The sequence below is a fragment of the Centruroides sculpturatus genome, unplaced genomic scaffold, assembly GCF_000671375.1.
Source record: "Centruroides sculpturatus isolate CEXI.00-Female unplaced genomic scaffold, Cexi_2.0 scaffold723, whole genome shotgun sequence".
Classification (NCBI taxonomy): Eukaryota; Metazoa; Arthropoda; class Arachnida; order Scorpiones; family Buthidae; genus Centruroides; species Centruroides sculpturatus.
In genome coordinates this window covers 94,904-112,991 of record NW_019385043.1, presented here as the reverse complement: position 1 = coordinate 112,991, position 18,088 = coordinate 94,904, and the positions used below count along the sequence as shown (strand labels likewise).

Genomic DNA, 18,088 nt, shown 5'->3' with positions numbered 1-18,088 from the left:
AAAAAATTAATTTTAATAAGGAAAATATTTTGGAAAATCTACTAGTGTTTCTTTTCCTTTTACTTTTGGGGTGCCAGGACTCCTTGACCCAACTCCTGGGTGTGTCAGTGTTTATTCTTAATAAATTTTGAATTAATGTTATTCTTTTTGTCTTATTATTATTAATTAATTTTCTGAGCACTGTAAATAGCTCTTTTTAGAACTTATTACACACTATAGAGAACTCACTCAGACTGATGAAAATTAATTAACCACAGTATGCATTTCGAGCTGACAAGCTGTCCCTCTTCGGCCATTACAATCACTAAATTACAAGCATCTAAAAGGTAAAGGGCTTATTTTATAAACTGTTTTATAAAGTAGATAACATTTCTAAAAAGAAAGTAATCTAAATATACATAATCCATAATTGTAAATCCATATAACTTGTATCAACAAATTCCCATTAACCATTTGGTTATATAAAATATAAAAAATTTACATAATAATACATAAGTATAACACACATATGTATATACAGTACATACATACCATTGTGAAGTAAAGTGAAGTGAAGTTTATAAATTTATTTAGCATATATATAATATTGATAAAATAATTTAAATACTAAATTTAAAACTTTAGCAATAAACCTTAAATTCAAAACTTTATTTGAAAATAATCATTATTAACATAAATTTGGAGAAGTAGAAGCAGAAAGAATGGAAGAATAATCGTTTATTACATAGGACAGATATGATTAAATATGTGCAAAGTGCATGAAGAAAATACCAGAAATCACAACTAAATAATAAAATGCAATATGTTGCAGTGACTGTCTGTGATAATGTGAGAAAGACCTTAAGAAGTAAATGAATATTTTAAAATAATAAATTATTTATTTAATATTCAATTTAAAAAAATTAATTTACATTTATGATTATAATTTCATTAGTAATAAATTTGAAATGTATTAAAACATAATTTATTAAGTTTTTAATGTGGAGTAGATCAAGAAATAAAAACATATATGGTATATTCTTGCTAATCTGACCCTTATTAATTTTGCTTCTCAATTATCCAGTAAAGTTCCCTTCACCTATGCACTTATATTTCCATGAGGATGTTGGTCGTGTCCACATCTTACTACTCGGATTTCAGTTTTATGTAAAGTATTGCGTGCCATTATGCCAAGATTTCCCAACATTCCTGCAAAAGAAGTCAGTACTAAAGGGCAACAGGTTGAGTCATTTGTTGCCATTACACAGGATTAATGCAGATAATATGGCACTCTTCTGTGCACATAAATACCAGATTAGCAAATATCTAGTGTACCAATGTCTTCAGATTATCACTCAACTTCAGGAAAACATGTAAACAACATAAAAAAGTAATATAAACTAAATATAATGTATAATGAGGCAGAAGTAAACAAGCTATTCTGTTTCTATAGAGATTTTAATTTCTGTGCATGTTTTCTGTTCTCCTAAAGATGGGTGGACATTTGAAAACATTAGAAATGTATTCTTTCATTATCTACTCCATGTGAACTTCATTTAGTTTACACTAGTTTACATTATTGATTATTATCTTCTCTATTTCTTATAATAGAGAGGTTGCGGCCGACGTTTTCATCGCAAAAACGTGTACGTCGGATGTTTAGTGCCGCCTTCCTGTAAGCCTAGAAGTTTGGCAATGGCATTTGGAATGTCAGTGGAATCATGCTCGACGTATCAAACGCCATTGTCAAACTTCTAGGCTTACAGGAAGGCGGCGCTAAATGTCCGACGTACACATTTTTGTGATGAAAACGTCGGCCACAATCTCTCTAATATTAAATTATTGTTCAAATATAGAATGAGTTTAATTATTAATTGTACTAGAATTAAAAATATTTAATAGCATTTGTTTATAATAAAATTCTTTCAGTCTATTTTTCAATTCTTTAAAACATACTTAGAATTAAATTCTGTTTAATTATAATTTATAAAGATGAATACAAATTAAACTTTAAACATCTATTTACATTATTCATTTAAAATTATTATTTCAAATNGGAAATGTTAAGTCGGATTAGTCTAGAATCGATTAATTTGATGGAAGAAAATCTTTCAAACAGCCGTAGTCCGTAAACTTGATACGTGTCGGGTTGTGATTGGAAGGATTTGTAAGAAATCGGATTCCTAAAGAATGGAACGTATCTCTATCTTATAGGGGGGTCGACTGTATTTCTTGTTTATCCACTATTTCTCTATATCAATCATATAGATCTCTGCCAGTTTTGATCCTATGCAACTCCATGTGTAGATTCTCTCTGTTTAAAATATTCCCTACCCAACTCAAAGTAATTACTACTTAATACTAAATTAATTAACTGCATTAGCCAACCTGCACAGTGTTTTAGCTGAAGGGTATCCATAATTTTATTATGTGTTATTGAGGGATACGTGTTTTTTATATCTAATGGAAGCAATTCTACTGTAACATTGTTATGAATATTTATTAGTTGTAATTTTTTTAATAAGGCCAACTGTGCTACTAATACTAAACTGTGAATTATTTATTATCTTTAATTTTGTTTTATAAATAATTCTAGATTATATGTTAAGTAAAACTTTATATCTATTAACAGTCTATATTTTATCAGGTTTTTGTAAGTTTTCACTCTGAAGCTAAATTTTGGCATTCTATCAGCATCTTTTAGTATTTATTTAGTATCCTCATCCATAATTAATATTTCCTTTTTCAATTTATTTATAATTTTCTTCATATATTTTTATATTTTAGTTAATAGGTCCCCTGGGAGTTTCTCATAATTACCTTCATTAAGGATTTTTTGGATTATTTTGTTACATTGAAAGATATGTATGATAATTATTTGTCTAGTTTTATTGGCTTTTATTATTTTTTTAAATTATTACTATTGTGGTTTTTGGGTTGTGGTTGCTTTTATCTTTCGTCGCTGCGAGTGGAAGAAATGAACGAGACGAGATCGTAACAAAAACTAAACTTTTATTGTCCTTCTCGCATACTTGGTACAGCACGTCTCGACGACACGGCTAACAAAGACAACTGGTGGTCGACGGTCTTTGTGGGGTGAGTTTGAATTTATTCCAGGAAGTGATGACTCATGCACCCGGGGGTAATTGCTTGTATTTTACAACCGTTAAGGGTACAGATGTGAAAGGCGGCATTCGCCACACTATCAAGAAAATTCTTGATAAACTTTATGTCATTATTAAATAAATTAAATTGATTCACCAGAACCCCGATGAAGCAATATCATGCAATAAGGATACATAAGGAATGAGTATCCAGGATTGCTAATTGAAGATGTGATCCACTTTCACAATAATGCACATTCACACACAGCAAATACAAAAGTGTATTTTGCTTTTGCTGGAAAACAATGCATCAACCTTCATGTAGCCATGATTAGTCACTAGCTAATTTTCTTGTCTTCAAACCACTCAAAAAGGCTCTTAAAAGGAAAAGATTTGCAATGGATTATAAGCTGAAGCAAAACATATAAGACTGACTTGAAGCATATCAAACCAGAATGTATCAGTTAGTTACATATTAGGACACGTGTCTATATCATTTTATAAATCTATTAAAACTCATTCTGCTATTTCTGTTCTATTTTTCTGCTTGGCCAAGGTTCATTAGACAAAAGCAAACATTACACATATAACTTATGGAATAAGAAGATATACATAATATTTCAACTTTACTTACTTCCACTGAAAATCTTTTTCTAAGCTTGAAGATAGATATGTAACATGCTGAAATGTTAAGATTTCAAGATTAAATACCTTTATCAATAGCATACATTTAACCAGAAAAATAAAAATATTAAAAATACATAATAATAAATATAAACAAGAATTGATAAATAATGATTACTGTAAAATAAGATGGTCAGTCATAATTTCAATCATTATAGAAAGGGCTGATATGCAGCGGGGTTGACCAACATGAGTGAAGGATGCACAAACACTAACAACCTACATTAAATCATAGAGCTTGTGTAAGATTCAAATAGTTTCTCATGGCATTAGGAATGATATCTTAGCATGCAGCTATCTAACAAATGTAAACAAGAATGTCTAATCTATTAATTTTATATAGTTCACAATATAAATTTTACGTAAATTCAGTATGTGAAATTACAGCTAACTGTATTTTTATAGTAATAAACTATAGAAAATTTCCATTTGCAAATTGATTTAAAAACTGTTATGATTTATAGCAGAAAAATTTTCAGACGGCACTTTAATCTTTATTTTCACCATTAAATCAAACAATTATTCTAAGAAAGTAGTTCTCAAAGTGTGGTAAGTTGACCACTGATGGTCAGTGAACATGCATCGGGTAATCCACAGACTTGCCTAGTCACTTTTTCAAAATGCAATTCTATACTGTTCAGCCAGAGAAAGATTGTTTTGACACATCACCATTTCTTATATTATGTTATCATATAGACAAATATTTTGGCATATAACCTACCATTATGTAAGGTAATATTTACAGAATTAGAAATGAATGAGGACATAGATGTCTGCAGTTCATCTCTGATTTAGATTAAATTATTGTGGATAGATAATTTGAGAATCACTTTTCTAAGAAATAATACTACATTTCTTTGAATAAGACAATCACAACTTTTATATTTTTATTTTGCATGATTTTAAATTAATAAACTCTTATATTAAGCTCCAGGAGTATGGTAAACATTCAGATATTTTAGTTGTTTTAAAAATAAAGGTTTATAGTTTCATATCCTTTTTTCCTCTTATGATTGTTTAAAAGAATAAGTTTGCAAAATTACCAAATTTCATACAGAGTAACAATTTCTATATTCTGTAGAAACTCATGTTTTATAGACTTGCTTAGTTTAGATTTTTTGATGCTTTTAATAACATAACATTACAGAAGTGCCTCATACTTTGAATTTAATTCATTCAAGGAGGCCATTCAAACTCTGAATCGTTTGAAGTTAATCAATTTTTCCATTAGAAATAATAGAAAGTGAATTAATCCATTCGCAGATCCTAAACAATACAGAAGAACACTTCAAAACCTAGAATCCAGTTAAAAGAAAATAAATATTTATTGCAAAACGAACATTTTCAACCTTTACAAAAGCCATCTCAGGTTCTAATAGTAGAACAAAAACGAACAACAGATTTTCTGTAGAATCTGTTGTTATTCCATACATTCAGTTTAAAGTAGTGTTTCTACATTAAACAATATCCATTTAATAAACTTAAACAGTGAATACATGTAATTTAGGTAAAAAGAACAAAGATAAATGCCATGAATAATAAACTAAAAGATGAAAACAATAAATAAAACATGTAAGTATTGTGTAATAAATTGAAAATTTCATTTACTGGTTGCACACTGCAACTTTAGCATCTTGAACATGGCTGCTAGATTTGCCACATACGTACCACTTTCATTCTTTGTGATGAGTTTATTTTTTATCTCAATTGTTGATACTACAACCTCCTTAAGTTTTGTTGATTCCACACTCTTCTTGGATGCCATGGTTGATAGGAGTTATATATATAAACAAATAATGCAAGATGCTTTCACAGAAAGAAAAAAAGATGGCTTGAATGAACAATAGATGTTTTACAATTTGTTAAATGTTTGTGTACGAGGACTAAGCTTACTAATAGGACGTATTGCACTGGTGTTTTGGCTTTTGCAACCGAGGAAAAACTTATTCAGAGGAACAGACAATCTTTATTTTCACCTTATACCTGTACACTCTATATACAAGTGAAAATAATAGTATAATACAAGGTGAAATAAAGATTGTTTGTCCCTCTGAATAAGTTTTTTCCTTAGTTGCAAAAACCAAAACATCAGTGCAATACATCCTATTAATAAACTTAGTCTTTGTAGAAAAACATTTAACAAATTGTAGAAAATAAAGACATAGAGACATATGAATTAAGAACAATAGATGTGTTTACGCAGCAAACACATTTTTTTCACTGTGCATGTAATTTGAATGTCAAAAGATTGTCCAAACTGTGGCTCAAATTTAGCATTGTTCTGAACTATGGAACATTCATAGTTAGGGTTGCTCAAAGTATGAGGTACTACTGTACTTCAGACATTAGATATTTTATGCATTATGTTTGGTGACAAGCAACAATGCTTCGTAGGATTTAGGAAATTATTTATATATACTAGTATCTAGATTGATTCTAACAAAGCAGTTTTTGTTGAGTCTCTTAAATTAATGATTAAATTTTTAAAGATTTGAAATAATTTGTTTCTAACCAGCTAAAGTGTTTGTAACCAGAATAATATCATAATCCACAGAACAATTTAGACAACTAAATCAGAATGGCAGACTTTTTCATTAAAAATATACCGAAATTTTTCAAAGGATTATCTCTGCTAAGAATAATAACTTAAGTTTTGTCTTCTGTAGTCTGTTTTAATCAGGGAAAAAAGAACAAATTGAATGAATTGTTGTTTGTCTCCTGCTTAAAACAGACTACGTAAGATGAGACTTAAGTTATTAATCTAAGCAGAGATAATCCTTTGAAAAATCTCCACATATATTTAATATGATAATCATAGTATTTTATAGTAATCTGATTTGGGTACAGAAACATTAATCCTTCTTACCTATTAAAATAATTCAACAAGTTCATTAAAAAACGTTTTTGAAACATGATATAGCTTTGAATATTTATCAAAATACAACATATTTTATATTTATCAATATAATTCAATTTACTTGTTTGACATTCTGAACATTTATATTGGTAGTTCTCGATTTATCCATCATTAACATTTTTCTTCTAAGTTCATCTTCTTCTAACAGTTGCAAAGTGCAATTGTTTGTGAGGACGGCAGCTGAAATAAAAAGAAAGTAATCTTTAAATGTAAATATATTCTTAAGTAATATATTAATATAAAATATAAAAATTTTGTTTCTCTTTCATTAACTGTAAAATTAGCAATTATTCTCAAATTATTAAATATCTGTCTTTTATTCACATGAAATTAGAACATAGTTGTATGTTGTCTGTCCTTCCTTAATCTCAAGAACAGAGTTAGATAGAAGAAAGTCAGGACCACTTATGGAAAGCTTACGTGCAGAATGCCCCAATTAACTGTACACGAACTTCTGGTTTAGACCACAAGTTATGTTATTTCAATTCAAAAACTTTCCCCTGTACATAGTTAGATAAATGATCGGCATGGCTTTATTGCTAACAGGTAAAGTGTGATGTATAGCGGCAATACACTACTAAAAAAAATTGAGAACACTGACAAAAAATTGCAGTCAAGAATTGTGTTGATATCAATAAATAATTGCTTGTATGAGTGATAAAAGTTTTTTTCTTGCTACTTTGGGCATACTATTCAATATTTGATTTAATTTTGAAATATGTAGCTTTAAGAAATTTTTTTAATTAATTAATTTTTAATTTAACCAAAACGTAAAAGTACAGATATTTAGAAAAATCCTAAAATCTCTATGTCCTGTATATTTATAGATTTTAATAGTACCTCAAATGTTGATAGTCAAAATGAAAGTAAACCGTGTGCTTTGCCTTATAGAATTAAAGTTAGTAACAGCTATTAGTAGAAAACATATTATTCATTATGGAAAACATACACACTTCCTTCTAATCATAGGCAGATGAAATTTGTTCAAGCAGTGTGAGAAATGTATGAATATAAAAGGACCAGTGATTCTAGAAATGTCCTGATTTCCCATCCATCCCTGCTTGTAACAGCTGTGATAAATATCTATCTGCTAATTTAAGACACAGATCTGAAGCTGGATTGAATCCTCAGAAATTTCTTAATGTCTGTAATGCCAGATAATCAAAAATGGAATCTAATTCCTCACTATTTGATTGCACAATTGAAGACTTGGATGAACTTTGTGATACAGAATTTTTCTTTTCCATCAAAAGCAAAAGACATTGAATATATTCTGTTTAATTAATCAAGTATATGAATAACAACATAGAATAGAACAAATTTTTAACGGAAAATTGCAATTATAATCAGCCATTAACCCCAAAATGAATACTTAAAATAGCTAGAAACATTAACTATTCATTTAAATCATGTATCAAACAACACATCCTACATAAGAAAATATTTATACAAAGATTTTATATTTAATTTATTCTTTAAACTGAAATTTAAATGATAAACTTTATTTTAATAAAAAGATTTTAAACATTTTATAATAGAAACACATACGCTTACCTATCGTTTCCAGAATACTATTTGCCATATCAGGATTACCAGATAAATCCAAATTTAAAAGTGTTTTATTGTACTGTTTTAGTACACTTAACAATGAATCCGCTCCTAGATTATTGATCTGATTCCATCGTACATCTAAAATAAAATAAATAGAAGTAATTTAAAATGTTAAATGCAATAAAGTGTTTTAATTAATAGAAAAATTTTACCTAAAGATTGTAATGAAATGTTTTTAGAAAGAGCACTAGCAAGTGCCACTGCACCTTCATTGTTGATCTCATTATTTCTCAAATCCAGGATCTATTTTATATAAAAATTGATCAGTGACGTGCTTTTGAAATTTAACATAACATAAAATTTAATATTAAATTTATATGCTCAAATATAATTGAAATTTAAAAATATCAAAACTGTTCTAAACTCCAATTACTATTACGATAAAGTATGCGCTGAATAAAGAAACTTTAATTATGACCACCCTGTATAATTCCACTAATCTAAACTTTTCGTTAATTCAAATAACCCTCGATAATGATCAGTTTGGACTAGCAATAGCACACTAATAACGTCAAATATTAAAAATCAATATTATTTACCTTTAATGTTTTATTTGTAGCTAATCCTGAACAGAATAATGTAAAGGAATCGTGACATTTTCCTAAAGAATTCCATTCTAGTGATAAACTAGAGTTGTAAAAAATATTACATTAGTATTAAAAACTTAATTTAAAAATTATTAAATATAAGCTTTAATTATATTAAAATGTAGCATCCTTATAACATCCTATGATAAATTTTTATATATAAACATCTCAAAAGCAAAATAATTATATTAAAGCCAAATGATTACTGGATTAGTGGTAATGTAGTCTGATTTAATGCAGTAATCATTTGACTTTAACTTATTTTTATGAAATAAAATTAATAAACTGCTATGCCAAATCTATTGCTAAAGATTGCACCAAGGTATCGCATGTAAAATTATTCTCACTCATTAGAAACAATACAATGAGTGAGAATAATAGGAAACTTGTTAAAATATTTAATTTAACTTTATTTCAACTTACAGAAAATACTAAAACTGGTATCCTTGTGCATCTATGCACCATTGTGTATGTGTAACCATGTTCGACCTGACCTTAAATAAGTGTAAGTTACATACAAGAAAACCCAGATAAAGAGAACCAAGTGATTTCAGTCTAAACTGTAGAAATAAGCTCTCAAAATATAGCTTTTGTATTGTTTAAAAAGGGACGAAGCCTTACATTTGTGACTGGTCTTATTTCATCTAATCTCTTTCACACATGGATGACAGATGGTTGAGCAGTTAAAGTGGCAACCTACTGGTCTGAAAGACCCAGGATGTAATCTAAATAGGTCAAAAACCCCATGAATTTTTCAACAGGATAGTCTGTCTGGATATATCTGAACAGACTACCCTGTTAAAGCAAATTAAAATTACAGATTTTTCATTCAAAATGTTATTTTCATTTGTTTCATTTGCCTAAGAGATCTTTAAAAATTTAAACTATTTATATAGTAACTTTTAATTTAATCTATAAAACAAAACACAGCAACAGTCTTTTGAGTTCATTTAGAGCACTATCAACAAAGGCAGCAAACACCTGGTTTATAAGAAAGTAGAATAGGACAAGAAAGAAGAAAAATTGTACAATCAATTCTCATTAAAGAAAATCAGGTAAAAGGCACAAAACAACTGTAAATTTCAATATTCTAAAATTCATGGAAAATATGAGACAACATGCATGATTGCTTGAATAAAGAAAATATCAAACAATGGTGTTTACACTTAAAAATTCTGACATTTTGTATGATGTCTCCAATTTTTTAACCGAGGTAGAGTGAAACCATGTTGTATAAATGCCATGTGTTAAAGAGATACTTGTATTGATAAATTTTTATGATCTGGGAATTGATAAAATTAGTCATTAATATACTCTAAGTTAAATTTCTCTCTAATTAACAATTGAGATAGACAATGTCTTTATTTTGTGATCATTTTAATTTCTAAAGCAATAATATATATATATAATTTTCACGTATTAAACAAATAATCAGATAAAATATATTGATTTTTGAAAGGAAGAAAAGGAAGGAGAAAAGAAGTGATAAAGAAAGGAATATTCTTTGCATTGAGTATTTGTTCTTTATTCACTTCTTTCCTTCTAATAAGCATTAGTTAAATAAAACGTTGAGTGACAGATACAATTTGCTGAAGTTTCTAGATAAGAGAGATTTGTCAACTGTATGGAAAAGATCATCTGTTAAATGTTATGCATATTGTGATCTGCTGTTCCTTTTTTCTAATTTGAGAAAATAAATTTTTTGGATTGATATTACGTCATTGGTTTGAGTGGACTGGTTGTTTACATTATTTTCATTTTGGAAAATTATTGGGGACATTGCTTTCTTCACGATAAATTTGTAAAATTAGTTTGGGAATCTATAGACTTATCTAGATGGCAAGCAGATAAGTAAGCACATATAAACATCTCTCAAAAACTGATTCATTAGTATAAAGACACACCAACTACTATATAAGATCGGGCTATTTTCCAGCAATTATAATCACCGGGAAAATAGTCCAATCTTATGCAGCAGTTTGCTGTGGCTTTATGCTAAGTAAGAAAGCCAATGAAATAGTTTCATATAATGGACTCTGTCATGGTATGCTTACTTAGCTGCTTGCGATCTAAACTAGGGATGAGTAACCATTTCAAGTGTGCATGCCAAAACTGTCAGATCTTAAAGTAAAATTTTCACTTGTGCCAACTGAGATTTTTGGGAGCATATTATTATTTATATCAGTTTAAATAATGAAAAATCTATACACACACTTTAAAGACCTGGTAAATTCTTTATAAAACATGAATACATAAAATGATGGTAATGAAATCACTTGATGTCTGGCTGAAAGCAAATAACACAACAATTGAATGGGATAAAACTTATATGTCAGTATATCACAGAGATAGATGTCTTCAAAATAAAATATTTGTTTTAGTTTTTTATTTCTAATTATTGCTAAAACAGTTGCTAAAGTACTTTTTGTCTGTTTATTATACTTTTATTTATTATTACTCTACTCAACAAAATTATTTTCTATTAAGTTAAAATATACTGCTCAGTAAAGATGTTGGATATTTATTTTTTAAGATAAACTCTGGGTTGCGTGCTGGTAAAAAATTATTGGCATTCCATTTTTGGCATGCATGACAAGAGTTTCCCACCCGACCCGTACTGACCTATGTATGAGAAAACCAACTGGATAGACAAATCATAACAGTAATAAATACCATATTCAACAATATGCAAAAATTTATTAGTATTATCTCTCTCTAAGTTAATGCTAAATAATTTACAGTTATTAATATATTTTTATTGTTTAATTATGTAACAATATATTTCATTTTTATGTTTGTATTATTGCTATTTTGGTTTTGTAATTAGTACTTTATTATAATTATATTGTAACTCTCTGATAATTGTATCCTCGCGTTGAGAGTTTTGTATCTAGAATGCTAAATAAATAAATAATAATCTGATATAATTATTTACCGATATAATACATTGTTGTCTCTTAATAATTTACCAATATCGTCAGCACTTTTTCCTCGTAAATTGTTACCCTGTAATCAAAGTAACAGATTTAAAATAAGGAACTAAGATTAAAAATATTAGTATTAAGTCTAAAATACTAAAAGTATATGAAATTTATAATAGTTAAAACCCTAACATACCTTAAGATTTAGAAATCTTACTGCTTTATTAATACAAAGACCATCCAAAATAGCTTTTAATCCTAATTACATGTATAATTTATGAAGTTATTAATTATCATTATTATGTTAACACTTGTATTAAATTCAAACAAAATTTACCTTTATATGGTAGCATACAATTACAAAAATAAAGGTCAGTTACAGTAGCATTTTGCTCTAATACTTTACCAAGAACTATACAAATGGATACGGATAAATTACAAGATGATAAATCCAGAGATATTCTGTCATCCTCAACACTGTAAAATATTTATATTTAAAATACAAATTTTAAAATAATAAGAAGAAAATTTAAAAACATATGACAATTTTTAGCATTTAATATTTTTGTTATTGACCAATTCTAATTAGAAACAATACTAAAGATCTATTGAATCCATATTACATGTTAAACAGATGGTAATAAGATAATATCAATTAAGAAATGATTTATACAGGGCTGTGGAGTTGCGTAAAAATCTACTGACTCCGACTCTGACTCTTCCTTATCATCCGACTCCGACTCCGGCTAAAACACCAAAACTCCACGACTCCGACTCCGACTCCACAGCCCTGGATTTATATAAATCTGAGATTTCAAACTTATTCACTATTGACCTGAACAAGTCAACTGATCTATTTAGGAGTTGCAAAATTAGAAGGCCATTTAAGAGTTGGTACAAAAGTTCCTTTTCTTACACTTTAAAATGTAATGAAATTAATAATGTATAATAATAATTGATACAGTTTTAAAGTTTATTAATGAAAAATACATTATTTAATATATGTTTAATAAAAAAAAAATTAAGAATAATTCCTATTTCATCCTGTTTGTAATTTATTCTTATTTTGCTTCAACATAAAAAAGAGGCAGCAAATTAAATTTAAAAATGGGTCAACAAATAAACAGTAATTGAACCTTCGATTTCTACATTGAGTTACATGAAGCCCTTCTAGATCCTTATTGCAGCTATTCATATTATATATATACACTCTATATATAAATACTGATCTAGTATAGAATGTGGTTCTCACATTTTCTTATATGAAATATATTGCTCCTATCATGACAAGGTTTGACTACCCATTATGTTAAGATAGAAAAATCAGAAAATATATTTTGGTATATTTATTCCAAAATGTCTCCTATTTCTTAAATTTGAAATAATGAACTTGGATTTATATTTGTATATATATTTTTTTCATCGCAATAATCATTAATAAATTATGTTATAATGTAATGTTATGTAAGAAAGTACTATATTCTGAATGCCTTTTTTATTGAATTAACATAATTATTTTAAACTTTTAAATACAAATTTAGATTATTATTATTATTATTATTAATGATTCTCCAAAAGAAAATTTAAATTAATTAAAATAATTCAATGAACTTAATTCTATATCCTTTTTTATTTTATTTTTTCTTGATTAGACATGTCTACATTAGGCTGAAATTTTTCTCACAGGTAAACATTAACTAAGGGCTAACCTTATTAGTCCTGTAATTAAAGTTCTGTTAAGATTAAACTTAATTATAATACTTAAAAGTTCAAAATTCCTGAAAAATTCAACAGTTAACTGATACTAAATGTTTAATTATAATACATAACCCATTTTGTTCCTTATGGACATCACACAATACCTTTAAAAGCATATTTAACTCAATGTTTTGCAAATAGAAAAGAATAATACACCCTCACTAATAAAATCTGCAAAGGCTAAAAGATATTGGGCAGCAATTGAAAAAAGGCTTTAAGAATTAAGATTTTTGAATTATTTAACTTTTATTTCAATACTTACAACTCCCATATCTACCCTAGTAAAAATATCATTTGAAATCATGCACAGTTAAAACATGATTTCAAATGATATGACATGATATCAGTTGTTGAGAAATGATATGACACAACATTTGATGTCATGTTGTGCTTGATATCAATTGGAAACACTTGTCTCATCTGTTAAAAGTTTTTTATAGTTTTGATTTTCAAATGTTTGATATCAACTAATGTCAAATGATATCACATAATTGACATCAAATGCCACTTGATCTCATGTTCACAAGCTTTAGAAATTAGCTTGAAAAACATTTTACTGCTAATTAGTAGACATCCATTAACCGCACGTACACTTTTTGAGCCATCTTTGGCCACTTCCTTCAATGTTGTGTACATTGATGTACAGTACTTTTCACAACACTCCTTCCTCCCTTAAACTGTACACTTAATTAATGGATGCTCCCATTTGACTTCTATAAAACCATTTAGCATTATTATCTCATTTAAAATTAGAATGAAATCATATACAAATGATATGAAGTGATATCAAGTCTGAATTTTGAACAGATTAAAAATGACATGACTTGATATCACTTATAATCATTTCATCAGTTGATATCAAGTGATATCATGTCTCATCATCTAGTCATTTGAAACTGTTCAAAAATTACTTCAGACATGCTATCATTTAAAAATGAAGAAATTATATTTTTACTTTGGTAATGGTTAAATTCCAGTTACGTGGACTGTTGTGGTGGCTCCAGCAAACAAAAGAAAACAGTGGGGACGCCCGTTCTAACCTAACCTAACCTATTCTAATAATTTAATTGGTAATAATTATGGTAATTTATTAGAATAGGTTAGGTTAGGTTAGAACGTGCATCCCCACTGTTTCCTTCCTTTTTTTTGCTGGAATCAGAGATGAGCCGCCATGACAGTCCACATAACTGGAATTTAACCTCAGTACCCAACTATCACATGATACAGGATTCAAAGATTTAAATTAAAGTGCAACAGTAATAAAACACTGCTTTATTCAGTCCTTTTTAAATATTGATATTTTCAAATTTCAAAAAATAAGAATTACTCTACAATACAGAATGTATAAACATAAATAAACTTACCATTTCAAGTAATCTAGAACAAAATCTTGTCGAAGAACTTTATGTTTTTGACATAACTGTTTAAATAACTCTTTAAAATCGTCCATTTTGTAGTAAAACAATCTTTTATAATCTTATACTTAAGAATAGACTACAAACTAATTACTTGCAGATGATCTGTTTGTAAAATATTTTAATGTCATATTCTTTCTGTATGTAATAATTTAATATAGTTTTTTTTTTTTCTTGTGCCATTAAACATTATATTTCAATATAAGTTAAGTGTCAGAAATCATAAATACCCTTTCATCCCCGTGATCATTGTTTGTTTACTTACGAAGCACATGGCAACGAATATCGTGCTGCCATCTGCACAAAATCTACACTCTAAATAATTGGAATAAGTTTATTTGAAATATATTAAAATTATCAAATAATAACAAAACGTATAATGTAATTCACAAAAATTTATTTATGATATTAATTTATAAAAATTTATATTTTCGGAACCTTTTTTGGTTGGATGGCCGAGCGATCAAAGCGCTCTGGGTAACACAGGATCGAATCCGAACGGGTCGAGAAATCCCCAAAAAATTTTTGGGGTTGGTCCGTCTGAATATGTCGGGCCTCGTCCCTTACCATCCGGTTGCCCCATTGTAGGCCTGGCCGAATCCATAATAGGCATGCTAAAAGAAGCCCTCTTAGTGCCCAAAGGGCGGAAAAAGTTTAAGAAAAAATAAATTATTTTCGCTTTGAATCCTGGTTTGAAAGGTTTGAATTCTGGCGGAAATCTTTAAACTTTTCATTTAATCAATAATTCAGGTTGGACTACATTTCTCTATTCTAGGTCTAGGAAGCTAGACTACAGTGAAGATCAGGTACTTCTGTAATAAACAAATTCAAACCAATCTAGTAGGGTATGTATATTGATACCATAGCATCGCTGTAGTCGTGCCAAAGGCGGATGCCCGGTACATTTTTAAAGCAAAGACGAAGCCCTTGTACTTTGTGAATACATAGGCTCCGTTGAACTTTAGACTATGTACTTTGGCCTAAAAACAGATTATTTCTTGCACCATATTTTGCGCAGTTTACGAATATCTAGCTCATTTTCCGTGCGTTTTGAAGATATTGCACCACAAAATTGCGCGTTGTCCATACAAAACTCCACAGACGATGGTATCTCCGTAAGCAGTTGCGATTCAAACTTGGGGGTCTGTTAGCTTCTGGTACAGTACGTTACAATTAATGACTACATCTCTGTACCATAGATAGTATTTTTAATTAGTAGTGGCACCCCTAACTTGATCATTTGTTTCTCGTGGCACCTCTACTTTTTTTATTAATGTAGGATTATTGGGCTTTTCATATTTTTAGTAATACACATAAAAATGTCATAGCGCTACTATATTTTGCATTACTCTTCAAGTGTTGTAGCAGCATCCTAGTGTGCCACGACACTGAGATTGAAACCGTTGCCATAAGAAAACATTTAATTCATGTTTCATTAACTTGATTCTTTAGATATTGAAAATTAAATAAATAACATTATGTTAATTTAAGCATACAGAAACGTTGCTGTTGTTCCAGCAAAGATCTTATTTCCACTTTACTGAGTGCCTAGTAGGTAATTTGAGAAATGGAATAATTTTCGCAGCTTTAACGGATCACCCTAGTTAATCTGCAGATTAGCTAGGTAATGTGCACATTAACGGATTTCGAGCTATAGCGGTAACATATATATATTATAGTAACTATAGAAACTTTCTCTAAACTCCACATTTGAAATTTAATTAATGAAGTCTCTCCGGATTTACTTCAAACATTACACAAGTTCATATTTGAACTCAGAAATAGTGTTAATATTTTTTTTATTTACTTTGTTTTACAAGGTAGATTAAACTATGGGCCAGACTTTCAACAGATGGACAATGTACAAAATTGCTACTGAAAATCTATCTGGCATTCAGTAGATTTCTTGTAATACAAAACCTTTTATGACAGCCTATATGGGTTGTCATAAGAGGTTTTGTATATGGTACGGGAAAACAAAGGGGCAAATATGGTATATTGCTGCTCATGTTTGAATCAGCAACCTTAGAAATTTTTCAAGGGAGGTCTGTACTCAATATATTGAATGCATCCTTCCTTACCCTAGCCAGTCTCGTAATGTGCCTGGATAAAAGATCTTGGCACCAACATTACAAAGTTGCCATTTATAATGAAATACAAATTGGAATAAATCTTTTTACAGTTTCCTATCCATGAAACATTAAATTGGGTACAATAGAAATTAATATGATTTTCATAAGTAAAACATGGACTATTTCACAAAGGTGTAATGCTGATTAGCAGTGATGTCATTGCGTTACCATGAAACGTGCCGATATCCTTGAGCCCGTGCGATTGCTAGTGAGATCTTTCTTTTTTCTTTGTGTCAATAAATCGATTTGCCTTTATTTGTTTCAATGAATATATTTTTTTAAATAACAAACTGCAACAAATACATTAATAATAAAACTCTTCCAACTTGAATTTTATAGCTGAATCTATCTGAATAAAAACTGTGTACAAGGGTGTGGTTCTTGTAAATTCTGTTCTGTTTACTTATGCAAATTAACTAATGTATTTGTTATATGCAGTATTTTCCTATACTCAGCATCTGTATATCAAAACACCAGGATAGGCTGGATTAAAAAGCTTAGAAAGTGTCAAGGATGTCTAGAAGATGCTTCGAGTCAAAGCTTGATGCTTGTTTACACATTGATATTTAGAATATTCTGGAAGGACTCCGAGGACCAAAGACTAAACATCTATAAAAGAGTGGTTGTCATCAGCCACGTGACTTTTTTGACGGGACGTACTCAAAGATAAGGCAGAAAGCTACCTCTGCCTTCCTGCTCGGCATTGGTGTGTGTCTCTCTTAGTTGGACCCGGCTGCAACACTCTGACGGGAAATCTCATCGAGATCACCTGCAGCACAGATCACCAAGCCTCCCCACCACGACAAGGTGGAGACACAACGGGGAGGAGTACCCCCTGCCTTGTTAGCATACTGCCCATCTGACCCACTGCCCGACACCGACCAGGAGAAAAGACACAGAGAAAGAAAGTTGAAGAGAAAGAAGAGAATGTTAAAGAAAGGAGAGAGAGGCGGGGGAGAGAAATCTCTAGAGGCGGGGGG

The 18,088-nt window shown here is 29.3% G+C and overlaps 1 protein-coding gene across 2 annotated transcripts; it reads right to left on the bottom strand.

Moving 5' to 3' along the window:
- Positions 1 to 228: 228 nt before the first annotated feature.
- On the bottom strand, positions 229 to 15,243 carry LOC111633809 (leucine-rich repeat-containing protein 45-like). Of its 2 annotated transcripts, none has more exons than XM_023378446.1 (10): positions 14,926 to 15,243; positions 12,141 to 12,280; positions 12,000 to 12,061; positions 11,818 to 11,888; positions 8,835 to 8,922; positions 8,448 to 8,538; positions 8,239 to 8,373; positions 6,746 to 6,864; positions 3,718 to 3,764; positions 229 to 319 (listed from the first exon to the last, which is right to left on the bottom strand). In XM_023378446.1, the coding sequence occupies exons 1-10, from the start codon at positions 15,009 to 15,011 to the stop codon at positions 310 to 312; spliced, it is 849 nt and encodes a 282-aa protein (XP_023234214.1). In that variant the 5' UTR covers positions 15,012 to 15,243; the 3' UTR covers positions 229 to 309. The 2 variants fall into 2 exon arrangements, with proteins under 2 accessions (XP_023234214.1, XP_023234213.1); XM_023378445.1 differs by lacking the exon at positions 229 to 319 and adding an exon at positions 3,886 to 3,986 and having other exon boundaries at positions 2,204 to 3,764.
- Between the last annotated feature and the right edge of the window lie 2,845 nt (positions 15,244 to 18,088).

Bases quoted from the DNA above. Each gene is read 5' to 3' on its own strand.
- LOC111633809 (XM_023378445.1), bottom strand. From the start codon at position 15,011: ATGGACGATTTTAAAGAGTTATTTAAACAGTTATGTCAAAAACATAAA. The intron at 12,062-12,140 runs GTAAATTTTGTT...ACATGTAATTAG, and splicing joins TTGTATGCTACCATATAAAG to GATTAAAAGCTATTTTGGAT. The intron at 8,923-11,817 runs GTAAATAATTAT...TTACAACTCTAG, and splicing joins GACAACAATGTATTATATCG to TTTATCACTAGAATGGAATT.